At 57.7% G+C, this 25,300-nt stretch overlaps 1 protein-coding gene across 1 annotated transcript in view; it reads right to left on the reverse strand.

The window, feature by feature from the left end:
• The window catches only part of MACF1 (microtubule-actin crosslinking factor 1), a 151,878-nt gene that overhangs the window by 95,609 nt on the left and 30,969 nt on the right, over window positions 1-25,300 (reverse strand). The window contains exons 2-20 of the mRNA XM_014946473.1: window positions 20,366-20,427; window positions 19,222-19,311; window positions 16,448-16,525; window positions 14,032-14,124; window positions 8,003-8,169; window positions 7,399-7,511; window positions 7,200-7,306; window positions 6,960-7,079; window positions 6,759-6,854; window positions 6,372-6,499; window positions 6,173-6,266; window positions 5,270-5,424; window positions 4,735-5,011; window positions 3,909-4,037; window positions 3,559-3,636; window positions 3,246-3,407; window positions 2,567-2,671; window positions 1,887-1,982; window positions 765-890 (exon numbers count right to left, since the gene is read on the reverse strand). Of these exons, the coding sequence (XP_014801959.1) occupies window positions 765-890; window positions 1,887-1,982; window positions 2,567-2,671; window positions 3,246-3,407; window positions 3,559-3,636; window positions 3,909-4,037; window positions 4,735-5,011; window positions 5,270-5,424; window positions 6,173-6,266; window positions 6,372-6,499; window positions 6,759-6,854; window positions 6,960-7,079; window positions 7,200-7,306; window positions 7,399-7,511; window positions 8,003-8,169; window positions 14,032-14,124; window positions 16,448-16,525; window positions 19,222-19,311; window positions 20,366-20,427 (2,276 nt within the window). The remainder of the gene's footprint in view (window positions 1-764; window positions 891-1,886; window positions 1,983-2,566; window positions 2,672-3,245; window positions 3,408-3,558; window positions 3,637-3,908; window positions 4,038-4,734; window positions 5,012-5,269; window positions 5,425-6,172; window positions 6,267-6,371; window positions 6,500-6,758; window positions 6,855-6,959; window positions 7,080-7,199; window positions 7,307-7,398; window positions 7,512-8,002; window positions 8,170-14,031; window positions 14,125-16,447; window positions 16,526-19,221; window positions 19,312-20,365; window positions 20,428-25,300) is intronic.

A 25,300-nucleotide genomic window follows, 5' to 3' on the forward strand; every position in this document is an offset into this window, starting at 1 on the left:
TGACTCTTTGGTTCCATGGGGTTTGGTTTTAGGTTGGTTTTAGTTTTTTTCAGGCCAATTCGGACAATGAGATCAGGGCACAATCGCCCATCGCCTGCTCCCTGTGACGCCGTGGCTAAGCCAGGCCACATGCTCAGAGATCAGCACTGCCGAGCCCCCGAGCCCCCCGTCCCCCCGCAGCCCTGGCTCTCCCCCCACCGGCACAGCACGATGGATTAACACGGGATTTGGTCCTGATAAAGAGCAGGCATTTCTCCACATCCCATTGTGCTCCCAGCAACCCCAAAAGCAGAAACAGGAGAGTCCTACGAGTCTGCGTGACACCTCCATCAGCAGAACACGACTGGCTCCACGCAGACCGGGATGATGGACACCGATGGGGAAGGACCAGCTGAAATGTTTTATTTTTCCCCATCTCAAGCTATGAGCTTGCACAGACACCACACGCCGCCTGCTCTTCACCCCGAGGCCAGTGTCACTAATCAACAACGACCCTGTAACGACCGGGATCTGGCCACCACAGGCCACATTACACCCTACACCCCATGGCCACGTACAAACCCATGGAGCAGCTCCAAGGAAAAGTGTAACATTGACTGAGATGGGGAACCAAACCACAACACATGAAACTGTGTTGTTGCAGGAATAAAATGAGCCCAGTTTACCCTGGGAAGCAAGAGGTGCCCCAAAGCAATGCTGCTGGACCAGAGCAAGAAGGCCACCCGTCGCCCAGCCTAGGGTAGTGGGGATGTCGCAGAACCCACCATGGAGTCCTGCAGCAGGTCCTCCAGCCGCGTCAGGCTCGTATTGTGGTCACAAGAATACTTCCTTTTGATGGAGTCCTGCAGGTTGCGCAGGTAGGTCTCCGACTCCCGGGCATCGCTGAAGAACTGCAAAGGCAAAGAGGGTCACAGAAACCTGCACAAGTCCACCGAGCAGTCAGCAGCCCATGGCAGGCAAGGGACCACCCCAGCATCTCAACACGAGGAAAAATTTCTTGAGGGTCCCAGAGCCCTGGAACAGGCTGCCCAGAGAAGCTGTGGAGTCTCCTTCTCTGGAGACATTCAAACCATGCCTAGATGTGATCCTTTCCAACCTGCTCTGGGTGACCCTGCTCTGGGAGGGGGTTGGACTAGATGGTCTCCAGAGGTTCCTTCCAACCCTGACCACTCTTGATTCTATGACCTCAACCAGCAGCTCCCAACACTACTCTGACCTCAGCGCTGCAAGGGCAGTGAGAGTCCCTCATGGATGGCCAGAACTACAAGGAAGATGATCCCTATGGCCCTAGTGAGACACCCCCAGAGAGCAGCTAGGGAGAAAGAGATGACTCGGAGGGCTGGAGCATCTCTCCTATGATGACAGGCTGAGACAGTTGGGGATGTTCAGCCTGGAGAAGAGAAGGCTCCAGAGAGACCTTACAGCAGCCTTCCAGTCCCTAAATGGGGCCTGTAGGAGACATGGGAAAGACTCTTTATGAGGGAGAGAAGTGATAGGATGAGGGGAAACGTTTTTAACCTTAAAGAGGGGAGATTTAGATTGGATACTAAGAACAAATTCTTTGCTGTGAGGGTGGCGAGGCTGCCCAGAGAAGCTGTGGCTGCCCTGTCCCTGGAGGGGTGCAAGGCCAGGTTGGAGGGGGCTTGGGGCAACCTGGTCTGGTGGGAGGTGTCCCTGCCCAGGGCAGGGGGTAGCACTGGATGGGCTTTAAGGTCCCTTCCAACCCAAACCATTCTGTGATTCTATGATTCAGGAGAAAGCAGCCCTCACGAGCACCACAAATCCTTCCCTCCCTCTCCCCCAAAGGGAGCAGCAGCGTATGAAGCTCATCCAGCAGGACACAGCGGATGGTGACTGGGGAAATTTGGGCTGCCCCTCCCAAGTACCTGGAAATAGGCGGCGTTCTCCTTCACGTGCTGTTCCACGCACAGGCAGAGCTGCTTGATCCACTGCCACTGAGTCTGCACGGCAGCGCTGTAGGCCTGAGGAACACAATGCACCCAACAGCAATGAATAACGAGCATTTACCAGCCAGGAGGGTCAGAGGAAGGACACAGCTACAGCCAGAGGGATGTGCATCAATGCGCAAGATCTGGCTGCAGCCAGAGCTAGACACAGACACGAAGAGGAGGAGGTGGCAGACCCTGGGCTGGCGATGCCAGGGGCTGTGGTAGGCACAGGCTGGATTTCTCCCACCCCAGAGAGAAACATGTCCCCATAGCCCTTTGCTTCCTGTGAGCCTGGAGAACTCCAAGGGAGCCGAGGCCATTCCCTGCATCACCTCACGGCAGGAAAGGCCCATGCTCTGCACAAGCCTATCTGTGTCTTAATTTGAGGTAGGGATTATTTGGGAATGGCCTTGAGCTTCTCCTTGCATTCCCCAGAATAAAACAGCTCTATGGCTGCACTGATGTTCTTCTACCACCAAAAGAAACCCATGTTATCAGCCCTGGCTGGCCATAAGGGCACCCTAGGGTGGGACAGCAAGTTTCCCCATCCCAGGTGAGAAGATTTGCTGCCAGCTGATTCCTGGGGCTCCTCCCAGCTCCTCCATGTGTCCACTCACCTCTACAGTCTGCTTGGCCGGGTGGTTCTCCAGGGACAGCAGCTCGGCTGTGTCTTGGAGGGAACGGAAGATGTCCTGCTTCTCCTCCAGCTCTGTCGTCAGCTCCTGCAGGAAGGACACAAGCAAAGTCTAAGTCCCAGCTATGGGGAGCAGCCTCCCTCGGACCAGGTGTCCCACAAACACAACGAGCGGCACGGGAGCACAGCCATAAATACCAGCGGGTCCCCGGGAAACCAGCACGGCTGGTGGGAGCACCACAGCCCGTTCCCAACGGGAATCCTGCCTCCTGTGCACCAACCACACGGGGCAGATGTGGCATGGACACTAGAAACCCACCCAGGGACCTCCTGAGTTCCAGACAGTGCGATTGGGGAAAGACAGCAATTTATTTACATTGCTTTAAAGAGGAATCAGTTTTCCTCTTTAGCTCAGATTTTTTTTTTTCCCCACGCTGGTTAAAGATGACTTTAGTTCCAAATCATGCGAACATCATGCATCTTTTGATGCCTTGTCGACTGAAACACAACCGAACAAAAATGTTTTTGCACTTTCTGCTCTAGGGACAGCCTTTCCATCAGCTGTGCTCGTGAGCTACAAGCTCAGTGACTTCGGAGGGACCATCCAACCTCTGGGGACTTCAGGTCTGTTGGTGGCTGAAGGTTCCCCACCAGTCACTCACCGAGAAGTAGTTTCTCTTGGCCGCAATGTTGGGGTTGTTGTCGCTCCAGTCGTAGGCCAGTTCCTCCTCCTCCTTCTCATTCAGCCAGATCAGCTCAGCGGTGGCACGAGACACAAACCCGTGCAAGCTCTGGAGGTGCCTCAGTCGGAAGCTCGAGGTTTCCTGAACACAAGGAAGCGTCATTCCTCTTCCTTGCTCTGAAGGTGACCCATTTCTTCCCCCCCTTTCCAGCCTTGGAGCAGGGATGTCAGGGTGGCAGGGATGGACCCCACACCCCTGGCCAGTGCTCCAAGCCCACTCCGAGCCCACTCACCATCAGCTTGCAGTACTGTGTCTCCAGCTTGCCCAGTGTCTCTGTGTAGCTAGCGCGGAAATTCTGAGACATTTTACCCTGAGGGACAAAAAATGCTCCTATTAGCTGACACAGCATCACTTGAAAGCCCATCTCCAAATCCTTCTCCCCAGCTCTGTGAGAGCAGGAGGAGATGAAGAGGATGGCTGAGGGCAGCAGCCTCTTCCACCAGCCCAGTGTCAATTCAGAAGCTCCGTCCTTAAAAAACACCTCTGTCCCAGGCAGCCTGACCACAAGAGCCCATCCCGATGCCCTCACCTTCCCCTACACGTTGTGCCATGCACTGTGTCACCCAGCCCGTGCCACCGTACCTCATACATCCTGGCCTCCTTTACGCTGGAGCCCAGGTCCTCCACACTGGTATGGACGTGTTGCTGGGTCTCCAGTTGGGTTTCCACGCTTGGCAGGTCAGTGCCCCACTCTGCCCGCTCCAGTCTCATCTGAAACAGGCCAAGAGGTCCAAGTCAGCGCTCCTCATCTGCAGAAGCATATCTCACAAGGACATGAGGGCAAGGAAACCACTTAGGTCACTCAAGAGGGAATAAACACCACATCAGTCCTGGGAGAAGGTCCTACGTGCTCCAGCACGGAATGATTTTTGGGACAGCCTACACAAGGTCCACATAAGAGCAAAGGACTGACTGCATCAGTACAGATTTGCTTCCAGCTTTGAAGGGATCTTCAGATACCCAAAGATCAGCAGGTTCACAAGACAGGACAAGAGGACATGGCCTCAAGCTGCACCAGGGGAGGTTTAGATTGGATATTAGGAAAAGTTTTTACAGTGAAAGGGTCATTAAGCCTTGGAACAGGCTGCCCAGGGAAGTGGTTGAGTCACCATCCCTGGTGGTATTTAAAAGATGGGTAGACACAGGCTTAGAGATATGGTTTAGTGGTGGTTTTGTGTTAAGTTGATGGTTGGACTCAGTGATCTGAAAGGTGCCTTCTAACCTCAGCAATTCCATGATTCTAAGACAGAAAACCCAACTCAAGACAAAAGTGTCAGTTCCTTCCAGAAACTGAACCATCAAAGCCATTGTTCACTGACAAAGGCAGGAAAAAGCCCAGACCAGCTTCCGACCTTCCCACATTGCGTGAGTGGAGGCAGGTAATGTGGCCCAGAGAACCAGCACTCACCTGCATTTCCTCCACCCAGGCCAGCAGCTCGTACACAAACCGGAGGCTGCCTTCATCTTCGGAAGAGGAGATAGCCACCAGCTCTGTCCTGGTCATGGGCTTTCGGAACCAGGAGGCGGAGGAGGTGTGTAGCCCTTTGGTCAGGGACTCCCCCTTCAAGTGCGTGGTGCTCAGCGTGGAGGTGGGCGCCAGCTCCAGGGTGGAGAAATGGCCTTTCCTGTACAGGTTAGTGCATTCCAACCTCAGTGTCACCAGCTCGTCTTGCAGCCGCATGATCCTGGAGGAGCAAGCAAAGCATGGGTCAGAAGATCATAGAATGGTTTGAGTTGGAAGGGACCTTAAAGATCATCTTGTTCCACCCCCTGGGCAGGGACACCTCCCACTAGACCAGTCCCATCCAGCCTGGCCTCGAACACCTCCAGAGACAGGGCACACACACTCCCTCCTTCCCCACAACAGAGCAGAGGAGCCCTGTGCATCAGCCCCTGACCATGTTTCTCCACCTATGGACCATCCGGGACACGGCCCCTCTCACCTGAACACCAGCTCCTCCAGCTGGTAGTAGTTCTCATCCCGGAGGATCTGCACATCCACCTGTAGCTGGCGGATGAGCCCCTCACACTCCTGCAGGTACACGACCACGTCGGACTCGTACTGCACCGGCTGCCCCGACTCCAGGTGAGCCGCGTCCTGCGCCAAGAGAGAGGACACTGAGGGCTGGGTCCCCTCAGCCCCAGGCACATGGGCAGAGACAACCCTCCAGAGCAGCCTAGCATCCACTTAAAGACCAAAAAGACCTTTTGATCCACAAATTTGACTTGAGTAGAAGAATGTGAGTTCATCACTCGCTCCACACCCAGGACATCCCCTTTAGAGAAGCTCCTGCAGATGAACTGAAAGCTTCTACTGATAGATGCGCTCCCATGGACAGGAACTTAAATGTGCATCTCATTTCTTGCTTGGGTTTAACCATTTTTAGCTCCCAACCCTTACATCTCTTTCTCCCAGAAGAACACACCCCTCTTCAGAAATCCACTCCCTGTCCAGGTAGCTACAGTCTGCAACAGAGTCCTTTCTGCCTGTTTTTTAGACAAATAAAACAGATTTTTGGGGTTTTTAAGCTTCATTATACAAGAAGCTTCCCCAGAACTGCAGGTGTCCTCCAAGCCAGCACCTCTGCAGAAGTCCACCCTCAGAGGCAGCTTGCTGCACGGCAAGGCCATCCCCCTGTCCCCAAGATCACCGGGTACCCACCACTGCCCCTAGAGCCCCTCTGGGATGGGCTCAATGTCAGAAGAGAAAGGAAAGTTGTCCAGGGGAACCCACCACCCCACACAGAAGAAAGGGGTAGGGAAGGGCATAAAAGAAGAGGCAGCAAAACAAAACAAACAAACAAAAAATTAAATTAGGAGTGGGGAAAACACCTCCTCACACTCACAGCTTGCAGTGTGTTCTTTGCGAGAGTGAGTTTTTCTTCACAGCTCAGAGCACCATTCTGGATTTTATTAGCGATTTGTAGCAGCAATTCCAGCCTGCGATGGTAGAGGGAAAAAAGATGAGAGAGAAGCTTTGGGCTGTCCCTCCAGCCAGGGGATGTCCCCTCAGGGGACCCTGCCTGCCTCGGGCAGAGCACCCACCTCTCCACTGCCGGCCGCAGCAGCTTCTCGCGCTCCAGCATCTCTATGATGAGCTTGCCCCACTCCTCCTCCACGTCGTTGGGGTGGTAGCCCTGGGGCAACTTGATGCGCCCAAATTCAATCCATACCTGAGGAAAACATCAACAGAATGGCATTTTCTATACCTCCTCCTCCAGCTGGCCAGGGAGAAATTACAGCAAGGGAAGTGGGGCTGTAAGGCAGCAGCTCTGCCTCCACTCCTGCAGCGTGCTGCTTGCTACATCATTTACCCTGAGGGTTATTTCCACTTCTCCATTCCAAAATAAACCCAAACTGAGCACACTTTAGGCTTGCTAAAAGCACAACACTCCCACCTACAAGCCTCCGGGCTGCCACGATGACACTTACCTCTAACAGTTTGTAGAGCTCCTCTATCCTTCCTTTTTCCTGCTCTTTTGCTGGGATTTCAGTTTCTTTGAAGTGTATGTACTGGTTATAAAGTGCCTGCGATGAGAAAGGCTCATCAGAAACCACACTGGAGAATGCCACCACCCAGCTCTCAGCGCCGAGCACATGGGACACCACGGATGGACATTGTCCAGGACCCACCTTTAGCTCTACAGGGTTCTGGGGGAAGGATTTATCTGACATGAGTATCGTGTGCTGCTTGATCCAGGAGATGAGGGACTCCACACGGCTCTGGTACTCCAGCCACCTCGAATCCACCTCCTGTGGGGTGAGAGCATCCTTGCAGAGCACTGCAACCACTGGAACCCCCAAACCCTTCCCGCAACAACTGGCTGCTTCCCAAATCACTGTCCCAGCCTCCCACCCCACAGCGATGCTTACGATGGCACTGATCCCTTCTCCTCCCTCAGGGACTTTGGGAAAGGCATCATAGATTGAAGACACGTAAGTTATCACGGATTTCTCATCCGGAGAGGGGACGTCCACGTCTGGCAAGAAGGAAGCAGAAAGGCGGTGAGGAACAGGAGGAGGCAGAGAGGTTGGTATCTCCCCACACCAGCTGCTTCCCCTGGTTGCCCACCTTCGGCGTCCAGCAGCCGCGTGACCCCCAGCCGCTCGGCGATCTCAAAGGCTTGTTCCAGGTTCTCCCTGTTACTCTGGATCTGCACCCGCTGCATGTCCACCAGATCTGGCCTGGAAGACAAGCATCAGAGTCATGACATGTTGGTAAATGTTGATAAAGATTGAGGGAGGTCATCCTCCCCCTCTGCCCTGCTGAGGCCACATCTGCAGCACTGGGTCCAGTTCTGGGACCCCCAGTTCAAGAAAGACAAGGAACTGCTGGAAAGAGTCCAGTGGAGGCTACGAGGATGATGAGGGACTGGAGCATCTCTCTGGTGAGGAAAGGCTGAGAGCCCTGGGGCTGTTCAGCTGGAGAAGAGCAGACAGAGGGGAGCTCATCCATGCTGAGTGATAGCTAAAGGGTGGGGGGCAAGAGGATGGGGCCAGCTACCTGGCAGAAGAGATGTTTTTCCAGGTTAAAAGAGACATTGCTCCCTGCAAGCCTCACCTATATCTCCAACCAATCCAGACCATCCCCAACCACAGGGGTGCACAGGGACCCCTGGAAGGTCCCCAGCCCTTCCTCCCACCCAAACGATGCTCTGCTGCTCCTTCCTGCCTACCTGTATCTGTGGATGAGCGCGTTGAACATCTTCCCATCGCTCCAGCATGATGAGAAGTTGGTGCACTTCACCCCGATGTAACCCGCCGTCACCTTCTGTGTCCACAGAAGCAGCTTCTCCTTGGCTGACATATCCCCCGACTCCCCGCTGATGTAGATGTCGGAGATCTGCAAGGAAGCGGCAGAGCCATGGGGTGATGGAGGAGGAGGAACGACCACCAGGCACCTCCAGATTCTAGGAATTTGGCCAAGATGTGGCAGATGCCAGGAAGGGCAGGAGGAAGCTCCTGGTCACTGAGGGGGACAGGGGATCCCCACAGACATGGGAATGGACCACTGGACCTGCTGGAGAGCATTTGGATGTGGTGTGGATTGGGAAAACTGGAGATCCAGGCAGGCACAGCCATTTGCCACAGAACTACCCATGGCACGTCCTGGTGCGTTACACTGGCACCGTGCCCCCCAGCCAAGGCTCAGGGCCCACCCTGGTGAGACGGGGGCTCAGGCAGGTCTCTTCCTGCCCCAAACACGCTGCGCTGACAGCAATGCTCCCGCATCAACCCTGCTCCTGCCCAGCACCCACCAAGAGGAGCCCCAGCACCCTTGGACACGCAGTAATGGTCAGCCCCATCCAGCAGCACCCACGACTGGGCGGTGAGGGAGCATCCAAGAGAGGACCGCCAACACCATCCCTCACTGGGGCTGCCAAGGGATGCTCCACCTGGAGCATCACGTTGTTAAAAAATAAAAGAAACCCAACTTAAAAATGGGAAACAGCCCTCGGAGGTGGTATCTGAGAACATGTGTGGGGCAGAGGTCTCTCCCCGACCTCCAGCCTGTGGAGCTCCGTGGAGCGGGGCTACTAGCTCCATCCCAGCGGGAAAGGGAAGGATGGGGAGAAGGTTATTGTGTGTCTCCCCCCTGCCTCACCGTGAGATGCAGGTGGAGGGGGTGCTGGTGGCAGGGGTGCTGTGACCCACTTCCCCGACAGAAGGGACTGACAGCCACACACCCCTCTCAGACAGATGCCCAGGACCGGCTGCAAATCCCAGACTCGCACGTGACAAAACGCACGTGTCTCCGCATGCCAGCATATTCCTGATTGGCACAGCTTCCTCCTCACCCATCCTCCTCCAGCTCCCCAATTAGTACAATTACCTCCCCTTAATTAAGGGGCAAGACAAAGGGGAAGGATGTCAGCCTCACGTATTTTCCGGGGCGCCTGCGGAAAGGCAAGGCGGGCTGGTTGCTCGCCGGATTCCCCCTCCCAGGCGCCGCAGGGAGAAGGTGTGCCAGGACCCAGCCCTACCCGCCGTCCCTCCGAGCCCCCCCTCCACCGGGAAAACACCCAGTTGCTTTATTCCCCCCACCAAAAAATACACAGGGATCCCGCCTGGCAGGATCCGGCAGGATCGGCACCCGGGGGGACTGGGGAGGATGAGGATGCTGCCGGCGGGGAGGATGCTGCCGAGGCTGGGCAGTGTAATTGGTATGCCGCAGCTCACCTCCCTCCCCGAGCCTGATACGCTCATCACACACAAAACTGCTCTTTGTCAGCCGCTGCCACACCGACGGCGCTGCCTTTAACTCCTCCAGCTCCGGAGGCCAGGTTTCCTTAGGGATGCCAGGACCCGGCCCCAAAGCCAGGATGGACGGGGCGATGTGCAGGGCGAGCAGCAGGATGGGACCCTCCATGCCTGCAGGGAGGGACCCACAGACCTCCACCTGCCCAGCACCCCATACTGATTACCCAGCAGCTCTTAATTAAGAGCAGAATGAAACCTTCTACAAACCCACCCATGGGCTGTGCCCCACCTGGGCTCTCCAGGGTCACTGCCCATCGGGGAGCTCCTCATGGCACCCAGCTCAGATAAATCCTTTATTTTCAAACATTCACCCAGCACTGGGGTTCTCCAACTGCTGGGCCTTTCCCCGAGGGCATCCTTGCAGGAGAACCCTCCTAGAGCTGCGCTTACAGAGGTGCAGGATGAGGCACCAGCTCCACCCTCCTTTCTTCACATCTCTGTGTCAGGACAAAGATTTATGGAGGCTCCGGCGAGAAGAGGGAGCAGAAACTTGTGGGACCTGGGGCCAGCCCCTTCCAAACCCTTCCAACATGAGCCTCATGCATCAAGCAACCGGTGGCAGGACACTGAAGGCCAGATGGTGGCTGTGACACCAGTCCCAACCCGGCAAAGGTGTCAGGGAGCCACAGCCCCTTTCCTACCCCTCCAACCACATGCTTGTCCTGGGGCGTGCAGAGCATGGCCAAACCCAAAGGTGCCTTCAGCCCTGTCACCTCCAAAGAGCAACAACGGGCTCCAAACCCAAACACAGCATCATCCCCCTCCTCTTCCTCTCGGAGCAGGCAAAGATCCCCTGCATATCCATGTCCACCTACCTGACACCCACAGGCAAGGGACATCCCAGACTCACACCCAGCCCAGCAGCCCTGAGGGAGTATGTGCCACCAATGACAGCAAGCACGCCGAGAACCTGTGGCACCACCAGCCACAGCCACCAGCTCTCCGGCCACTCTCTGGCCACCACTACTGGAGCAGAGGACACGATGGTTGGTCCCCAGGGGATGCTTTCCCAGCAGAGATGCTCAGAGGGGAAAAGGTGTCACAGGATCTTCCTGTACCAGAGCCATCCTGCCCACGCTCACCACAAGGTTGCACCTCCTCGAGATGACTGTCCCCAGGGGCCACCAAGACCTGGGGTCCACTCAACCGAGTCCCCCCACCCTGCTCCAAAAAAGGGGCGAGGATACACACAGACACTGACCATTCCTCTGGCTGTCCCCAAGCTCCCCCTCTGAGCCCAGCGGCCACCTTTAGGAGGAGACACTGTGGTCACACTGGCTCCAGCACCCTTGGCCGGCCGACGTGCCAGGTCGCTGCCATACCCCGAGGAGCTCCGGGCCGCGCCACCGCTGTGCCCGCTGAAGGAGGACGGGCTGCGGGAGACGGGCAGTCCATGCCCATCTCCCTCCCCGTCCCGAAACGATGGCAACCCCAAGGTTCTCCCCATGCTGGGGTTCTCCAGCTGATCCACCATGGGGGACGGCGTAGACAGCTCCGAAACGGTGCCCGGCTCTGCCATGGAGGAGCAGGTCCATGCGGTGCTGGAGCTGGGATCGTTGCTGCCTCCTCTCCCCCAGGCATCCAGGGTGGTGCTGGCCACCGGCTCCCAGCTCTTGGCCGGCTCCTGGCCGGACGTGGTGCTTGATGGGGACAGGAGTCCCTCCGTACGGCCATTGGTCCCCCGGGGCAGGGGCAGCAGCACGGCCCGGCGGTTGCCCGCGCCGCTCCTCTGCAGCTGGACCAGCTGGCTCACCGCCTTCTCGCAGCCCTTCTCGGCCGGGTTCTCCAGCAAGCGGGCGATGACGGTGGTGCCTTCCTCCAGGGCAGCCCCCGCCGCAGCCGACCGCCGCGGCTCCAGCACCAGCCGAGCTTTCTGCACCTCTCCCTGAAACCGCTCCTTCACCTGCACGATGAGCCCAGGGTGCAGGGACGCAGCAGGGTTGGGGTCCCCCCCGACGCCCTGCCAGCTCCCAGCCAGCTCCTCTCCTCCCTCCTGCCGCGGGGCCGCCTTCGACTTCGGTGCCTCCTCATCCTCAGCCACCCCCAGGGCCGGGGGCTCCTCCTGCGGGGCTGCCTCCGGCATCGCTCTCCTCTTCCCCCTCCGCCTCCGTTTAAAGCGGACCCGTTTTTTGGGAGACAGGGGTGCCTTTCCCACAGCTTTTTCCTTCGGCTCTTTAACGCAGCCCAGAGAATTCCCCATCTCCTCCTCCTCCTCCTCCTCTTCCGCGGTGCCGGCAGCAAGGCAGTTAAGCGAGTCGCCGGCTCCCGAATAAATCCCGAGACGGGCTTCATGGGATCAAACGCCCGCCGTACACCCTGCCGCCCACCGCCCGTCGCTGCCGCCGCTCCCTCCCGCCAGCCCTGCCGCCGCCGCCGCTCCAGACAGCCATCTTACAGCCTGGGCGCTGGGAGAAGACAAATTCAAAGCATCTCACTGCAGTTCAGAAATCACTTGACCTAAAAGCAGAGGGAGCGGGGATTGGCTGCGGCGTCCTTCTCTCCAAATATGAGGTAATTGGAGCACAGCCCTCGCCAACACAAACGGGGGGGGCAGGAATCGGGCGGCGGAGCGGGGAGATGGGGGGTGGGAAGCAGGATAAACTGGGGAAAGGTGGGGGGTGGGGGGACATAAAAAACACAAAATCCCAGGGAAGCTTGGCAAAAGGTAGCATAAAGGAAGGGGTGGGAGAGAAATAAGGGGGGAAAAAAAAAACAGAAGCAGCAGCAGGGAGGAGTCAGAGCGGCTCTGCCTGCACGCCGAGATGGGGACGCGGGGCTGCTGTGCTGGCAGCACCCACAGGGGTTTCTCTCCGATTTGGGAGGTTGGCTCCTTAATTCTTAATGCTGAGAGCCCCCAGAGACCAGCCAATGTGCCCACCCCCCCCACCAGGGCACAGAGGGGCAGCCCAAGGTGCCCTGGGGACCCAGCATCGCGTCAGGGAGCTGCAGATGCGGGGTCCTAACAGGCTACGGCAGCACCCATGCTCCCTCCAGCACCGATGCTCCTGGCCCCACATCCTGCCCCAAACGCCGCCGATGCAGGGGGTAGAGGAGCATCCCGACTCCTCTCGCCAGCTTGGAGGGACCGGAGTGGGGTAAGACACACCAAAAGCAGGGTAGAGACAGAAAACAGGGGGGCACCAGCCCACCCCGAGCCTCTCCCATGGGCTCTCCCAGCCGCCTGCCCCCAGGCAGCGGCACTGGGACACCGGAGATTAAGATCTTCACAATGGAGCCACAACTCCAGAAAAAATCCCTTTAGTGCAGCAGGGAGAGGACACACAGGCTCGTTGGCACCAGCCCAGCTCCCCTGGGGCCCTCTTGTCACCCACCCTGTCCCCCACGGCAGGGTGGCAGCATTCCCCCCTCCCAGCTGGGCATGCAGGAGACCCAGAACCTCTTGATCTCCCCTCCCTGGTCTCCTGCAGCAGAGGATGCACCACGGCAGGACATGGGGAGGACAGTGGGGACAGGATGCCACCAGCCAGGGCCTCACCAGAGATGACAGTGACTCATCAGCATCCAGACCCTGCTCAACCCTGGCTGCTTCCCGGGGCCAAAATGCCGGCAGAGCGCCTCGTCAGCAGCCTTACGCCCAATTTATCCCCCCAAAAGGTGCTGCTCACTCCTCCTCCATAAAGGAAAACCTTCCTTACGAGGTCTCAAAGCCATCGTGAGTGTCCCCTGGAAGATGCCAGCGAGGATCCGCAGGGAGGATCCGGCAGGGAGCCGGGACACGGCAGCTCCCACGGCGCTCAGTCCCACGGCAGAGACAGCCCCAGGGCTAATGCCACGTGGCTAACGAGCTGCTGACAGCAGCACCCCTGAGCAAGCCCCACACGCCACCTGCACTGGTGGCATTAGGGACCACGCATCGTCCCCCTGAGGGCTTCAAAGCTATAACCAGGATAAGTTGAGGTTATTAAAGACCCGAGACCCTGTTTTACAAGAGCGTCCAGCACACGGCTGCTGGAGATGGTCCCAAATGTCTTCCCCAGTGCCCCAGCTGGGTCAGAAACCTTCTCCCATCCCTGACATCAATCGCTGTCACACAGATGACACTCTCCATCCCATTGAAAGATCCTGCAGCTGGGAGCACCTCGGGCTAACAGCCCCACACGGGTGTGAGCTCAGCCTCTCCCACCATGGCCCCCTCCAAATTTGCTCTTCTCCTCCAGAGACTCAGCTGAGCAAACAGCTATCACCACCAACCCCGGTGCCAACCGGGAGGCCGCTGCACACAGCCCATTGTTAACGACTTCATCACATAAACGATGAGAAAAGGGCACTGCCATTCTGCGGCACTGGTCTCCGTGACACTGCAACGTGTTTTGAAGCTCTGGACCGACCTGCATCCTCCCGGCATCGCCACGGAACACACGGAGAACCAACACGCTCCCAATGTCACCCCGTGGTCCTCCAGGAAGAAACTCTCATGTCCTACCTGGAAATGGAGGATGATCGTCCAGATGAGCCCCAGGGTGAGCTTGGGGTTGCCGTCCGTAATGTCATCGTTGCGAATGTTCACCAGCTTCACCTGAAACAGAAGCAAGAGGGTCAAAGATCAGCCTCACCCACAGGGAGCAGGGGGACACGACCCCAACCACCCTATCCCCCTGTCTGGTCCCCAGGACAGGTCCACCCTGTCTGGACCCCAAACACTCCAGAGGGGAGTGGACACACAAGAACCTTGGTGCTTCCTGAAGAGGCAGCGAGGCCTCGGGAAGGGGGGAAGGAAGGATTTATCCCATCTCTAGCACTCTCCACCTAAAGTGCTTTCCCAGCACTTAATGGCTTTATTTCAGCTCGCCCGGAGAAGTGCCTCGGCCCCAAAGCCCTGCGCGCTAGTGCATTATTTAATAGCTACAGACCATGGAGCATGGTTCAAAGAGGACGGTGGAGCTTTATTAACTCCCTCCTGGGTTCAAAACCAAGCTGCCAATCAATCAGCCCTAACGAAGGCAGAAAGGCCAGCACTGCCCTCGCTGAGGGTCCTTCCGAAAGCCCCCCCATCCCAGCAGACCCTGGCCCCACGCGCTCCCAGAGCTGCTCCCTCCTGCCAGCTCTGCTCCGGGGGTGGTTTAAACGCTCGTGCGGTCCCTGAGCCCCCTGGAGATGCCTCCAGCATCAGGAGCACCAGCCTCGGTGCTTTGAGCAGATGCAAACCGGAGCGATGCTGCCTGGCTGCTGCTCCTTCCCTCCCTGCAGCCGCCTTCCCGGGGAGCTGCCACGTGCTTTGGGCTCCCCACAGGGGTGTCCCTGCTCCCCGACACTCAGTGGGACCCCAGGAGCGTCTGGGGTAAAGGTGTCCCAGCAAGGTGGCTGCCACCAGGCCATCACGCTTCAAAGGAAAAAAAGCTGTTTCATCCAAGTAGAGAAACAAGCTCCCAAGAGCCGCTGGCAAAATGTCTCTATCAAGGGGCTGGGGAGGAGGCGGGGGGGGCTGGAAGCAGCTCACCCTCCCTGGAATGGGGCATGTGCTCAAATTTATTCAGTGCCCTCAGGCCAGCACAGGGAGAGAGAAAAATCTCTGCTTCAGCACGAATGGGTACAATTTATCATCGTCTCTCGGCGTATCTGGGGGAGCATCATGGCGGGGAGACCTGACCGAACAGGCGGAACGGGCCACCCAGCCCCTGGGGGCTGCGGGGGTTTTACCTGCAGAGCCAACAAGTCTGGGGATGTATCCCACTGCTCCAGGCGGGATCTGCCTGGGGCGGGGGGGGCAGAGGATGCCTTGTCCCTACCAGCCACACGGGAGCTGCGGATCCAAAAAGCACCTCCCAAAAACTCAGTGGAGGGAGCCTGCCCTCCGAAAGCTGAAGGGTCCAACACGTCCAGGGGGGTGATGCCACCCAAGGGGGCACCCGGCTGTGCCAGCGCTGAAGCCATGGTGGCATGGGGCAGGGCAGGAGCCAGCTGTCCCCTGTAGCTGGTGGGGAGGTACAGACGTTCATCCCCACTGCCAGCATCTGCCAGGGAGCCCCAAATGAGGCTTTTGGGGCGCAGAAGAGACCCTCTGTGATGTTTGCAAACCCCTTTCCCAGAACTGAAGTCCGGTCCCTCATGTTGATACTGGTTTTTGTGCCAGATGGGTGGTTCTGAGAGCACACAATGCCTGGGGGGAAGTCTCCCGACACCCGTCCTCAAACAGCACCGCAGGGATGGGCACACCCTGGCACAGGCTGATGCTGCTTCTTGACACCCTTCCTGAGACCCCCACCCCCCCAGGAGAAAGAACCACAAATCACCCCAGCTCTGTGCCTGGACCAGCCAAAATCACAGAATCATGGAATTGTCAGAGTTGGAAGGGACCTCTACAGATCATCCAGTCCAACTCCCCTGCCAAAGCAGGGCTGCCCAGAGCACATCACTCAGGAGCATCCAGGTGGGGCTTGAAGACCTTCAGAGAAGGGGACTCCACACCCTCCCTGGGCAGCCTGTGCCAGGGCTCTGCCACCCTCACCAGAAAAAAGTTCTTCCTCCTATTTGAGTGGAAATTCCCATGTTCCAGCTTGTGCCCGTTGCCCCTCGTCCTGTCACTGGGAACCACTGGAAAGAGTCCAGCTCCATCCTCCTTCAACCCACCCTTTAGATCCTTGTCAGCATTAAGAAGGTCTCCCCTCAGCCTTCTCTTCTCCAGGCTGAAGAGCCCCAGCTCTCTCAGCCTTTCCTCATCAGGGCAATGCCCCAATCCCTCCATCATCTCTGTTGCCCTACGCTGGACTCTCTCCAGTAGTTCCCTGTCTCTCTTGAACTGGGGAGCCCAGAACTGGACGCAGGATTCCAGTTGTGGCCTCCCCAGTGGGGAGCAGAGAGGGGAGAATGAGCTCCCTCGAGGGATCAGAATCAGCCCTTACCTGTCGCTGCTTCAGGAAATCCAGGGCGATCTGCACGTTCTGCAGCCGGTGGAAACGCATCCTCCCCTTCTCACGCGGCTGCGAGAGAGAGAGGAGACCAGCATCAGGTCAGGCTCCTGGGGATGGGGTCGGCAGCCCCCCCCTGCCCACCATGCACAGCCACCCCCCCGACATGCCCCGGGAGCCACCAGGCAGCCCCCCCTGACCCTGTGCTCAGTGTGCTGGCGTCACCCCCCATGCACCCCACACCCCCAGCTCTATCTCCTTGCTTCAGAGGCAAATTAAGTCATGGCTACACATGATCCTGCTGCGAGAGGGGGGAAAAAGGCCACGGTGGGGCAGGAAGGTGGGGAGACCCTGAGATTGTCACCTCCTCTGGGTGCCACGAGAGCCCAGGGGGACACGTCCAGGCTCTGAGCCAGGCCCTGCAGGGTAGGATTGGCTCAGCCTCTAGATCTCAGGGCAGGATCTCACCCATCCCACAGTCAGCCAGACCAGAGGGATCAGCAAAGAGAGATTTACCCGAGCAGGTACTTATCCAGGAACAGGACAGGTACACGGAAGGATAGGAAGCAGAGCAGATCTGCTCCACAGCAGGTCATGGGGACCCTGGAAGGGACCAGACCCAGGTCCCCAGTGACAGTAGAGAAACCTCAACCTCAGCATCAGCCTCTGCAGCCCTGGCCCAGCTCCTCCTGAACTCAAGCAGTGCCTGCTGCTCCAGGAACCATCTCTGAGCCCTTGGGGAGGGGAGAAACAAGGTGCCCTGGGCTCTCTTTCTGCCACTGCTGTGGGCAGGGGGTTTTCCGAGGTAGCCGGTGGCTGAGCTGCGGCTCAGGGAAGGGTACGGGACGCTGGGTCTGCTCCGAATCAGCAGAACCGGGGAGGATCAATGCCCAAATCCTGATCCCAGCCTCAACCCGAGGCATCAGCAGGATGCTCTGACCCATGAGGACACCCTGAGTCCCCCGAGTCACCTTCCTTCCCCAGCCTGAAGGGGAGGCGCTGACCCTGCAAGGGGAACATCTCCAGGAAGGTGCTGCAGCCCCAGCTTCTCCTGGAGGTGACATTGTGCATGAGGGAATCATCACCCAGAGCAAGGGGGCTGGAAATCCCACCTTCCCTTGCACCTGTGCAAGGTTTTGGGATCCAGCCCCTTTGGGGTGACCCTTGTCTGGGGGCCAGGTTGTGCTCCCACCTCCACGCACATGCACGGGGTCGCTGGTGGCACCTTGGACCCTACGGTGACACCAGCCCCACGGGAAGGTGCCCATGCCCGGAGCCTGTCCATGCAGTGCCAGGTGAGCAGCCGTCACCGCCGTCCCCCGAGGGGACCCGGCGGGCAGCAGAGTGCAGGGACCCATCCTTGTCCCCGTGGTGGTGGTGGTGGGGGGACACATGCTGTCACACCAGGTGGGTGGCGTGCCCTGACTGCGGGTGACACTGCCGTGCACGCACAGATAATCCAGTTCGGGTGACCACAGCCCGGTAACGAGGACCGCAGCATCGGGGGCCACTCCGCTCTTACACCTTCCCCTCCGCAGACCCTCGCTCGGGGCGAGTTGGGTGGGTTTGATGAAAAATCACGGATAAAATCCAAAGGAGGGGAAGGTCGGAGTCCCCAGCGATGCTGGGCTGAACTGGACTATCCAGCGACACTCCAGCATCCACCAGGGATGCGCTGCGACCGGGGCAGACTCAACCTACTTCTTCATCCTCATCATCTTCCTCCTCACGCTCCTCGCTGCTCGCACGGCACCAGGCCGGCGCTTGCACCAGGCGAAGGCTCCTCTGAGCAGGCGGCTCTACCGGCTAACGAGGAGGGGAGGGGGACGGCGGCAACGGGAGGGTGACACAACAGGGAGACAGGATGGAAACCAAAATGCAACAACACCCAGGTCAAAAAGGAAAAAGAAAAAAACAAAAAAACAAACCAAAACCAAAAGAGCGAGGAGGAAGGCGGCTGGGTCTCCGGCACACCCCGGGCTCCAGCGTGGAAATTTCCCCCCCACACCGGCTTCGGAAGCCAGAGTGAAGGGAAGGAAGTTGTCTGGATCACAAGGAGCTCGATCCAATTTTTCAGCCCCCACAAAAACTGATTTGGCATCTCTGGAGGGTAATGGAGGGAGGGAGGGAGGAGATCTTTGCCCAGATCCTATTTTAGGGGAAAACTAAAATAATTCCTGCTGTGCCACCCTGCTGCAGGAATCAGGATCTTCTCAGAGCTGAATGAATGTGTCAGTCTGAGGAGGAAGAGGCGGAGGAAGGAGGGGGAGACTCTACAACGCTCCAGACTCAGGAGGAGGTTTGCACGCCGCCGACTGCTACAAGTTCAGCCCGTGCAGGAGCCGAGCACGGGGCAGGAGTGACAAATCTGGGCTGAACCACTGGGCACACTGTCACAGCAAGGCTTTTAGTCAAAGTTATTATCCATTATTTTAACTACAGAGCCAAATCTAGAAGATAAAGGTGTGTAAAACTTCCCAAAAAAAAGAAAAAAAGAGCTCTACCCAGGGGCACCATAAACCTGCAGTTTTAATCCCATGGTTTGGTGGTATCCAAGAGACCAGCCTGGGGTTTGAGTGAAAAGAAATAAAATCATAATAAATAATAATAGAAATAATAGTAATAATAATAAAAGAAACAACAAGAGACATTTGAAAACAAAAGTATGGCATAAGAAATGACAGCTGATGGCTGGGAACAGAGGGGAGGATGGAGGGGGCTCAGGGGGAGCGGGACAGCAGCATCGCTGCCCAGCCCTGGGGACTTACCAGCTTCACTCCCGACAGCACCTCCAGGAGGGAGATGAGGTTGTGGCCATCTCGCAGGTCTTCGTAGAGGTCGTTGATGTGCTTGCGCACCTGGGGAGAGCCGGGGAGGAAAAACCATCAGGGCTGCTCACAGACGCCTCCCTCCCTCCGAGCCGCGTCCATTTAAAACGGTTATTCCAGAATTATCCCTAAGGAAAGCGGCCTCCCTTTTCCCCAATGACCTGGCAGAAGCTGCTGCCAATTTTAGGCACAAAATCAAACCCTTGAACCATCCGCACTCCAGGTGACCCTGTAATCTTGCAGGCAAACCTCTGCAGAAAGGGTAGCCCGGTCCCAAAGGGGTGGTTTTATGGCTCACACGACTTTACAGCATCTCCCAAACCCACAGCACCCAGTTCCACCCCAGAGCAGAGGAAGTTTCTGTGGGGCAGCGTGGCCTCGGTACCTGCTCGAACCCCAGCCCTTGTCCTGGGGTTTTACTCTCCCGGGAATCCCCAGATGTTTTCCCACAGCAGCCTCAAGATTTTTCTTTTTTTCCCTTCTTTTTTTTCAGAAGATTTACAAAAGTTTGAAAGGCTGGCAGGAAAATACAGCTGTGACACCTAATGCCCAAATGGCTTTTTTTTTCTTTTTTTCTTTTTTTTTTTTTTTGGCAAATGGAGATTTAATTAATTAAAAAACACCTGGCATTAACCAAGAAAAGCAGGAGGCAATGTTAATCCTGCTTAGCCCCCACCGGCTGCAAGCATCTCCCTTTGGGGCTCCTCTCCAGGTGGGAGCATCCTTCCAAAGCCAAAAAAGCCCCTTTGCCTTGGCAAGAGGGATGTGAGGGGGGAGCAGCCCCACGCCAGGACCCCCCCTCCTTTGCCTGTGACCCCATGGGGGAGCAGAAGGACCCCATGGAACGGAAGGACCGGAGGTAAATGTAATAGGAAGGGCTGTGGCGATGTTACAGTGCCCTCCAAAGGCACCGGCACATTTCCACTGCAACCATCTCTGCTCTCAGCACAGAAACACCCAAATCCAACACAAAAATGCCTAGGAAAAAATAAAATAAACATTAAAATGCATTTATCTGCCGGTCCTGAGCCAGAAGGGACAGACAGATGGTCATTTAACCCATCTTAGAATACATGACTCTTACCTTCATCAAGTGTTTATTGACCCATTTAGTGAAGGTTTTCTTTTGGACTCTGTCCCGTTCATCTGTCAAAAGAAGACAAAGGCGGCTCTTGGTCAGTGTTTCTCACGCAGAAACTCAAATGACTTTGAAATGAAGGGAAGAGACAGAGGAATCGCCGCCAGTGCCAGGGCCACGGGACGGATCCTGCACCCGCCCCACGGGAACAGAAGCTGCTTATTCACGGGTTTGTGCGAGACGGGACCTTTCAGGCGGCTCCGAGGTCTCTCTCGGGCAGGGACGGAGCAGCATCCACCCAGCCAGAACGAAATATGCTGCTTTTTATGGGGAAAAATAGAGCTATTTGAATAAAAGCAGTGTGGATGGTTGGGATGGGTATAGCTGCAGTTGGCAGCAGCAAACGAAGCCGGAAAATCTATCCCCCTGGCCAGGACCCCTGTGTCTCCTTGTCCCCCTGGGCCAGCAGTACAGGGAGGGAGGGGGGAGCATTGCCAGAGCCCCCCCCCAGCTTTAGGAGGGTGTCCCCCTCCTCTGCCTGCTCCCAGGAGGTTTAACACATTATATAAACCCCACAGATGTCCCGTAACAGGCCTCTGCCGGGCACCAGCAGCGCGTGCAATTAGCAGCTTATTCTGTCGCTGTATTTTTGGTTCATTGGATTGTCAGGATTTAAGGTTTATTTCCATCCCCCAGCTCAGCCGAGGGCACCCTGGCCGGATGCTGGGAGCTCCGAATGCCAGTGGGGCAGGGTGACAACGTGGGTCCTTGTCCCCAGGGGTGGCCGCCAGCCCCCCGGGGGGGGGGCAGAACAGGAGATCTGTGGTGATACCAAGCAGCAGCAGGCTTTGCCCTGCCTGTTCTTGGTGCAAAAAATAATATCACACAAAAAACCAAAGGCAAACAAGGAGAAAGGAGGGGCCCAGGGGGCACAGAGTGTCCCACAGCCCCCACCTCCCCACACCTGGGCAGCGAGGGGGGCTCAGGGCAAGCCCGGCAGCCAGCCCCTGTGCCAAATGGGACCACCTGGTTTTAAAAACATCATCTCGGAGCAGAGAGTGCCCGGTACCGACCCACGGCACCCAACCCCAGGATCCCGACGCTGCCCCGTCCAGCCCAAGGGATCCCCAGAACCAAGTGGGAAAGGACAAAACCCCACTGCCCCAAGACATCCCTTTGATGTCACGGGCCACCAGGCAGAAGACACCCTTGCTTTTGGTTTTAAGCCAAAAATCAAGAAAATGGGAAAAAAACCCAGCATCTCTCAGGCTGGGCTCCCCAGCCACGCTGCGTGTCCTGCCCAGACAGCCCCACGTCCCCCTTCCCAGGGTGGGGGGTCCCCACACTGGCCAGGCAGCCATGGCCCCGGGGACCCTCCTGGGGTCGGGAAAACCTCCACCCACGCAGATTTGAAAGCACAATCAAACATCCCTCCTCCTCCTCCTCACCCACCCACCCCATGGCTTCCCCCATCTGAGAGCCCCACGGTAAAACACGTGGCATGTCGCCGGTGAAGCCCTTCCACGCATCCCCCCCTTCCATCCGGTGGCCACAGCACGGAACCAGGCACCAAAACCCACCCACCGGTGGCCACCCTCCCTCCCCACAATGGTGCGGCCGAGCCAGGGCTCCGAGCCTGGCACCGCCGGCCGCCGCCTGCCATAGGAAGCCGCGTCACCCCCACGTGTTTTTGGGGACCTTTCCTTCACCCGACCCCCCCCAGAGCCACGGTGCCGGGTCCCTTCCCAATCCCAGTGGATTATTCCAGGTGGATAAAGCTTGGGCCATCCCCTGGCCACGGCGTGGTGGCCCGGTGGGGGCTGACGGTGGGTGGGGAAGGGGAGGACGGGGGGTACTAACCGATGCAGCACATCCGGCACACCAGGCAGGCGCTCAGCGGCCTCTCCTCCCCGGAGAGACGCCACCTCTCCATCGCCCCGGCCCAGGATGGGCAACGCTGGCTCCCGGCAAAGCGGTGCCCACCTCCCGGCTCCTGGGGAAAGGGGGTCTGTCTTCCTGGTGTCAACCACCCTCTCGCCGACCTCGGCCCTGGCGGGTGGGTTGACTTCTCGGCCGCAGCTCCTCCCAACCGCGCCACTTCCTACACCCGCTGCCCCCGGCGCGGGCACCGGCCGTTCCTCCTCCGGGGCATCACGTCCACACAAACACCACCGCGATGCCAACAGCCGCAGCGCCCGCGCTGCCCCTGGCTCCTTGGGCTGCTCCGGGTGCTCCCAGCCCAGAGTACCAGCTCTGTTCCAGCAAAATCCCCACCGTCCCGTGTTCCCGGTGGCCAGCAAATCCGTTGGGAAAGCTCCCGGCGAGGAAGGGCAGAGCTTCTCCCTCCCTGCGAGCCAGCAAGAGGAGGCTCCAAGCGCGGTGCCCAGCGCGGACGCAGCTCCCGGCAGCACAAAACCAGCAGGCTCAGGGTGCCGGGCACCCAGCAGGCTCTTGGCTTGTTTTCCCTCGTCTTGTTTTCCAGTTAATTGCACCGGGGACAGGAGGGACAATGCCGGGCTGTTCTCCTCCCGGCTCCCGCCTGCCCGCTCACGGCTTCTTCCCAAATCATTTCCCGGGTCCGAAGCGCCGGAGCCAGGACCCCGCTCGGCATGCGGGGAGATAACGGGGGCCTCCTTATCACCGCCTCTCTTCCTTTTCTTCTAAATATAATCCCTCTGCAGACCTTTTGCCGGCAGGAGCCCCACCGCCCCGGCCAAAGGAGCCTGGGGAAGGCGGGAGCGTGTCCCCGAGCATCGCAGGGAGCACGCGGGGACGTCGGCACGTCACCGGGTCCCCCGCAGAAACTCTGCAGCGAGGCACCTCTGAGGCCGAATCCGGGGGGTGCCCACAGGCCAGTGGCTCCTTGGGGTGCTCCCTCTTCCCATCTCCTGCAGAATTTGGGGGGTTTCTTCCCCTTTTTGGCCCTGTCTCACCACTTTTGGGTGGTTCCCGGGCTCTAACCAGATTACACCTCCCCACTCCACACCCGCGCTATCGTCTGAGCTAATAATAATGCCTGGTTACTGCTTACTAACGATGTTAAGGCATTGCAAGCTTATCTCTCCCCGGCTAATCTTTTCCAGAGTCACCCTGATAAGCAACTCGTTGCAATTCCCCCATGCCTGTCCTCTCCCCTGGCTAGCAGGGTTTGCTGGCCCCAGCCACCGAGAGCCACCCAGTCACCAGCTGGGGACAGCGAGCGGAGGGGATGGCCTGGGCAGAGGGAGGGCATGGATGGAGGGAAGGTTACAGCGACCGAAGGAAATCACAAGAACAGCCAGGGCAGGAGAAGCCAACTGTGGATTCTTGGGTGCCCCCACATGCAGGACACAGAAGAAAGGATGGCGGCAGTGACACAGGGAATATCACTGGGGAACGGAGACCCTGCTGCCAGCAGCACCAGTGGGAACCACACTCAACTGCCCATGTGCCCATGTGCCACACAACCACGCCATGGTTTCCAGCACTGCCAATGCCATCGGAGCCGCACTTATGCTTCCAGCTGCAAAACCGCCTTCACATTGCTTTCCCAAGACAGGTCAGATTTGTAGAGAGGAAAACCCTGATTAGCCAGGTAGCAACACAGCCTGAGCCATAGCTGTGCCATCCCTGTCCCCATCCCTGCCCAGGCAGAGCCCAGCCCTGGGGCCAAGGATCACTGTGGGAGAGCCCAGGAGTGCTCCAAGTCCTGTCCCGGCCGCTCCCCAGGGCAGGGAAGGAGCAGGGTTCTGCTGCCTGCATCTCCTCCACTCCCTGCATCTCCACGGCCTGCACCTCTGCCCCAAACCCCTGCAGAAACACACGTGCTGTTCAAGCAAACCTGGCTGGCATGGGAGCACAAGGTAGTTAAAAGGTGCTGGCTGCCAACTCACGGGCTGACATAATCCACACGATAACAGAGCCAACCAGGCAGGATTTACAGAACCTTTCGAAACAGGGAGAGGAAACAGCGTCTGATTCAGCCTGGAAGAATGCACAGGAGATACCTGCAGTGGAAAACTCTCCAGCAGCTGGATATTTAATGAGGGAGACACCTGAGAAGCTGTGATGCAAAGGAGAGACAGGCGGATGCTCCATGAGCGTCGCAGGGCAACAAAACCTCCTGCAAGATGACCCTCGTCCCCCAGGATGCTGCGCCCTGGGGTGGGTATTACCTGACCTTAACTGGGGAAGGAAAGATGAAGGAAAACAGGTATTGAATCTGCTTGCTGCTTGCAATACTTAAACCAGGATTTTTTTCCAAAAAGGATGGATTTCTGTAGGGAGAAGCAGCGGGTCTGGGGAGGTGGGAGGAGATGGTGGGGTTGGGAAATGGTCAGGAGGTCCCCAGATGGAGCCCAGCACCACACTGCCCAGACCCCCAGGTTAATTAAATGGACGGGAGACGGCGGGAGACGGCGGGTCCGCAGGAGGAATTGCCACAAGGCTGGGTTTAGTGGGTAACAGGGCACATTTCTGCCTGTTTGTGCAACTCAGTCTCAAAAATCTCTCTCCCTGTAGTTTTAGGGGAGGGAGGGAGGAAGGGAGAAGCGTATCCCAAAGCAGTATTTGGGAAGAAGTCCCTGCAAGCTGCCCAGGCTCCAAGGTCCCGCTCCTTCACATGGAAAAAGAGAAAGAAAAGGGGGAATCAGTCACGGTCATAGGGAAAAGACCCCGTGCAGAGGCACAGGGGAAAACAAGCCCTGCTGGAAGAGAAAAAAAAAAAAAGAAAAGAAAAAAAAAAAAAAGAGGGAGGAATCAAAATCAAAACAAACAAATCCCAGGAGGAAGAGGTTGGGACAGAGAAGGAGCTGCTGAGTCCCCCCTATCCGGGGCCCGGAGTATCGCTCATCCCTGTAATGAAGCCTGTCCCTCCTCGGGCAGCAGTCATGTGCGAGCCCTATTTTGGGAAACTGAGGCAGGGTGAGCCCCAGCTGCTCCATGAGCTCCTGCCAGCGCCAG

The sequence above is a fragment of the Calidris pugnax genome, unplaced genomic scaffold (assembly GCF_001431845.1).
Source record: "Calidris pugnax isolate Ruff unplaced genomic scaffold, ASM143184v1 scaffold113, whole genome shotgun sequence".
Taxonomy (NCBI): domain Eukaryota; kingdom Metazoa; phylum Chordata; class Aves; order Charadriiformes; family Scolopacidae; genus Calidris; species Calidris pugnax.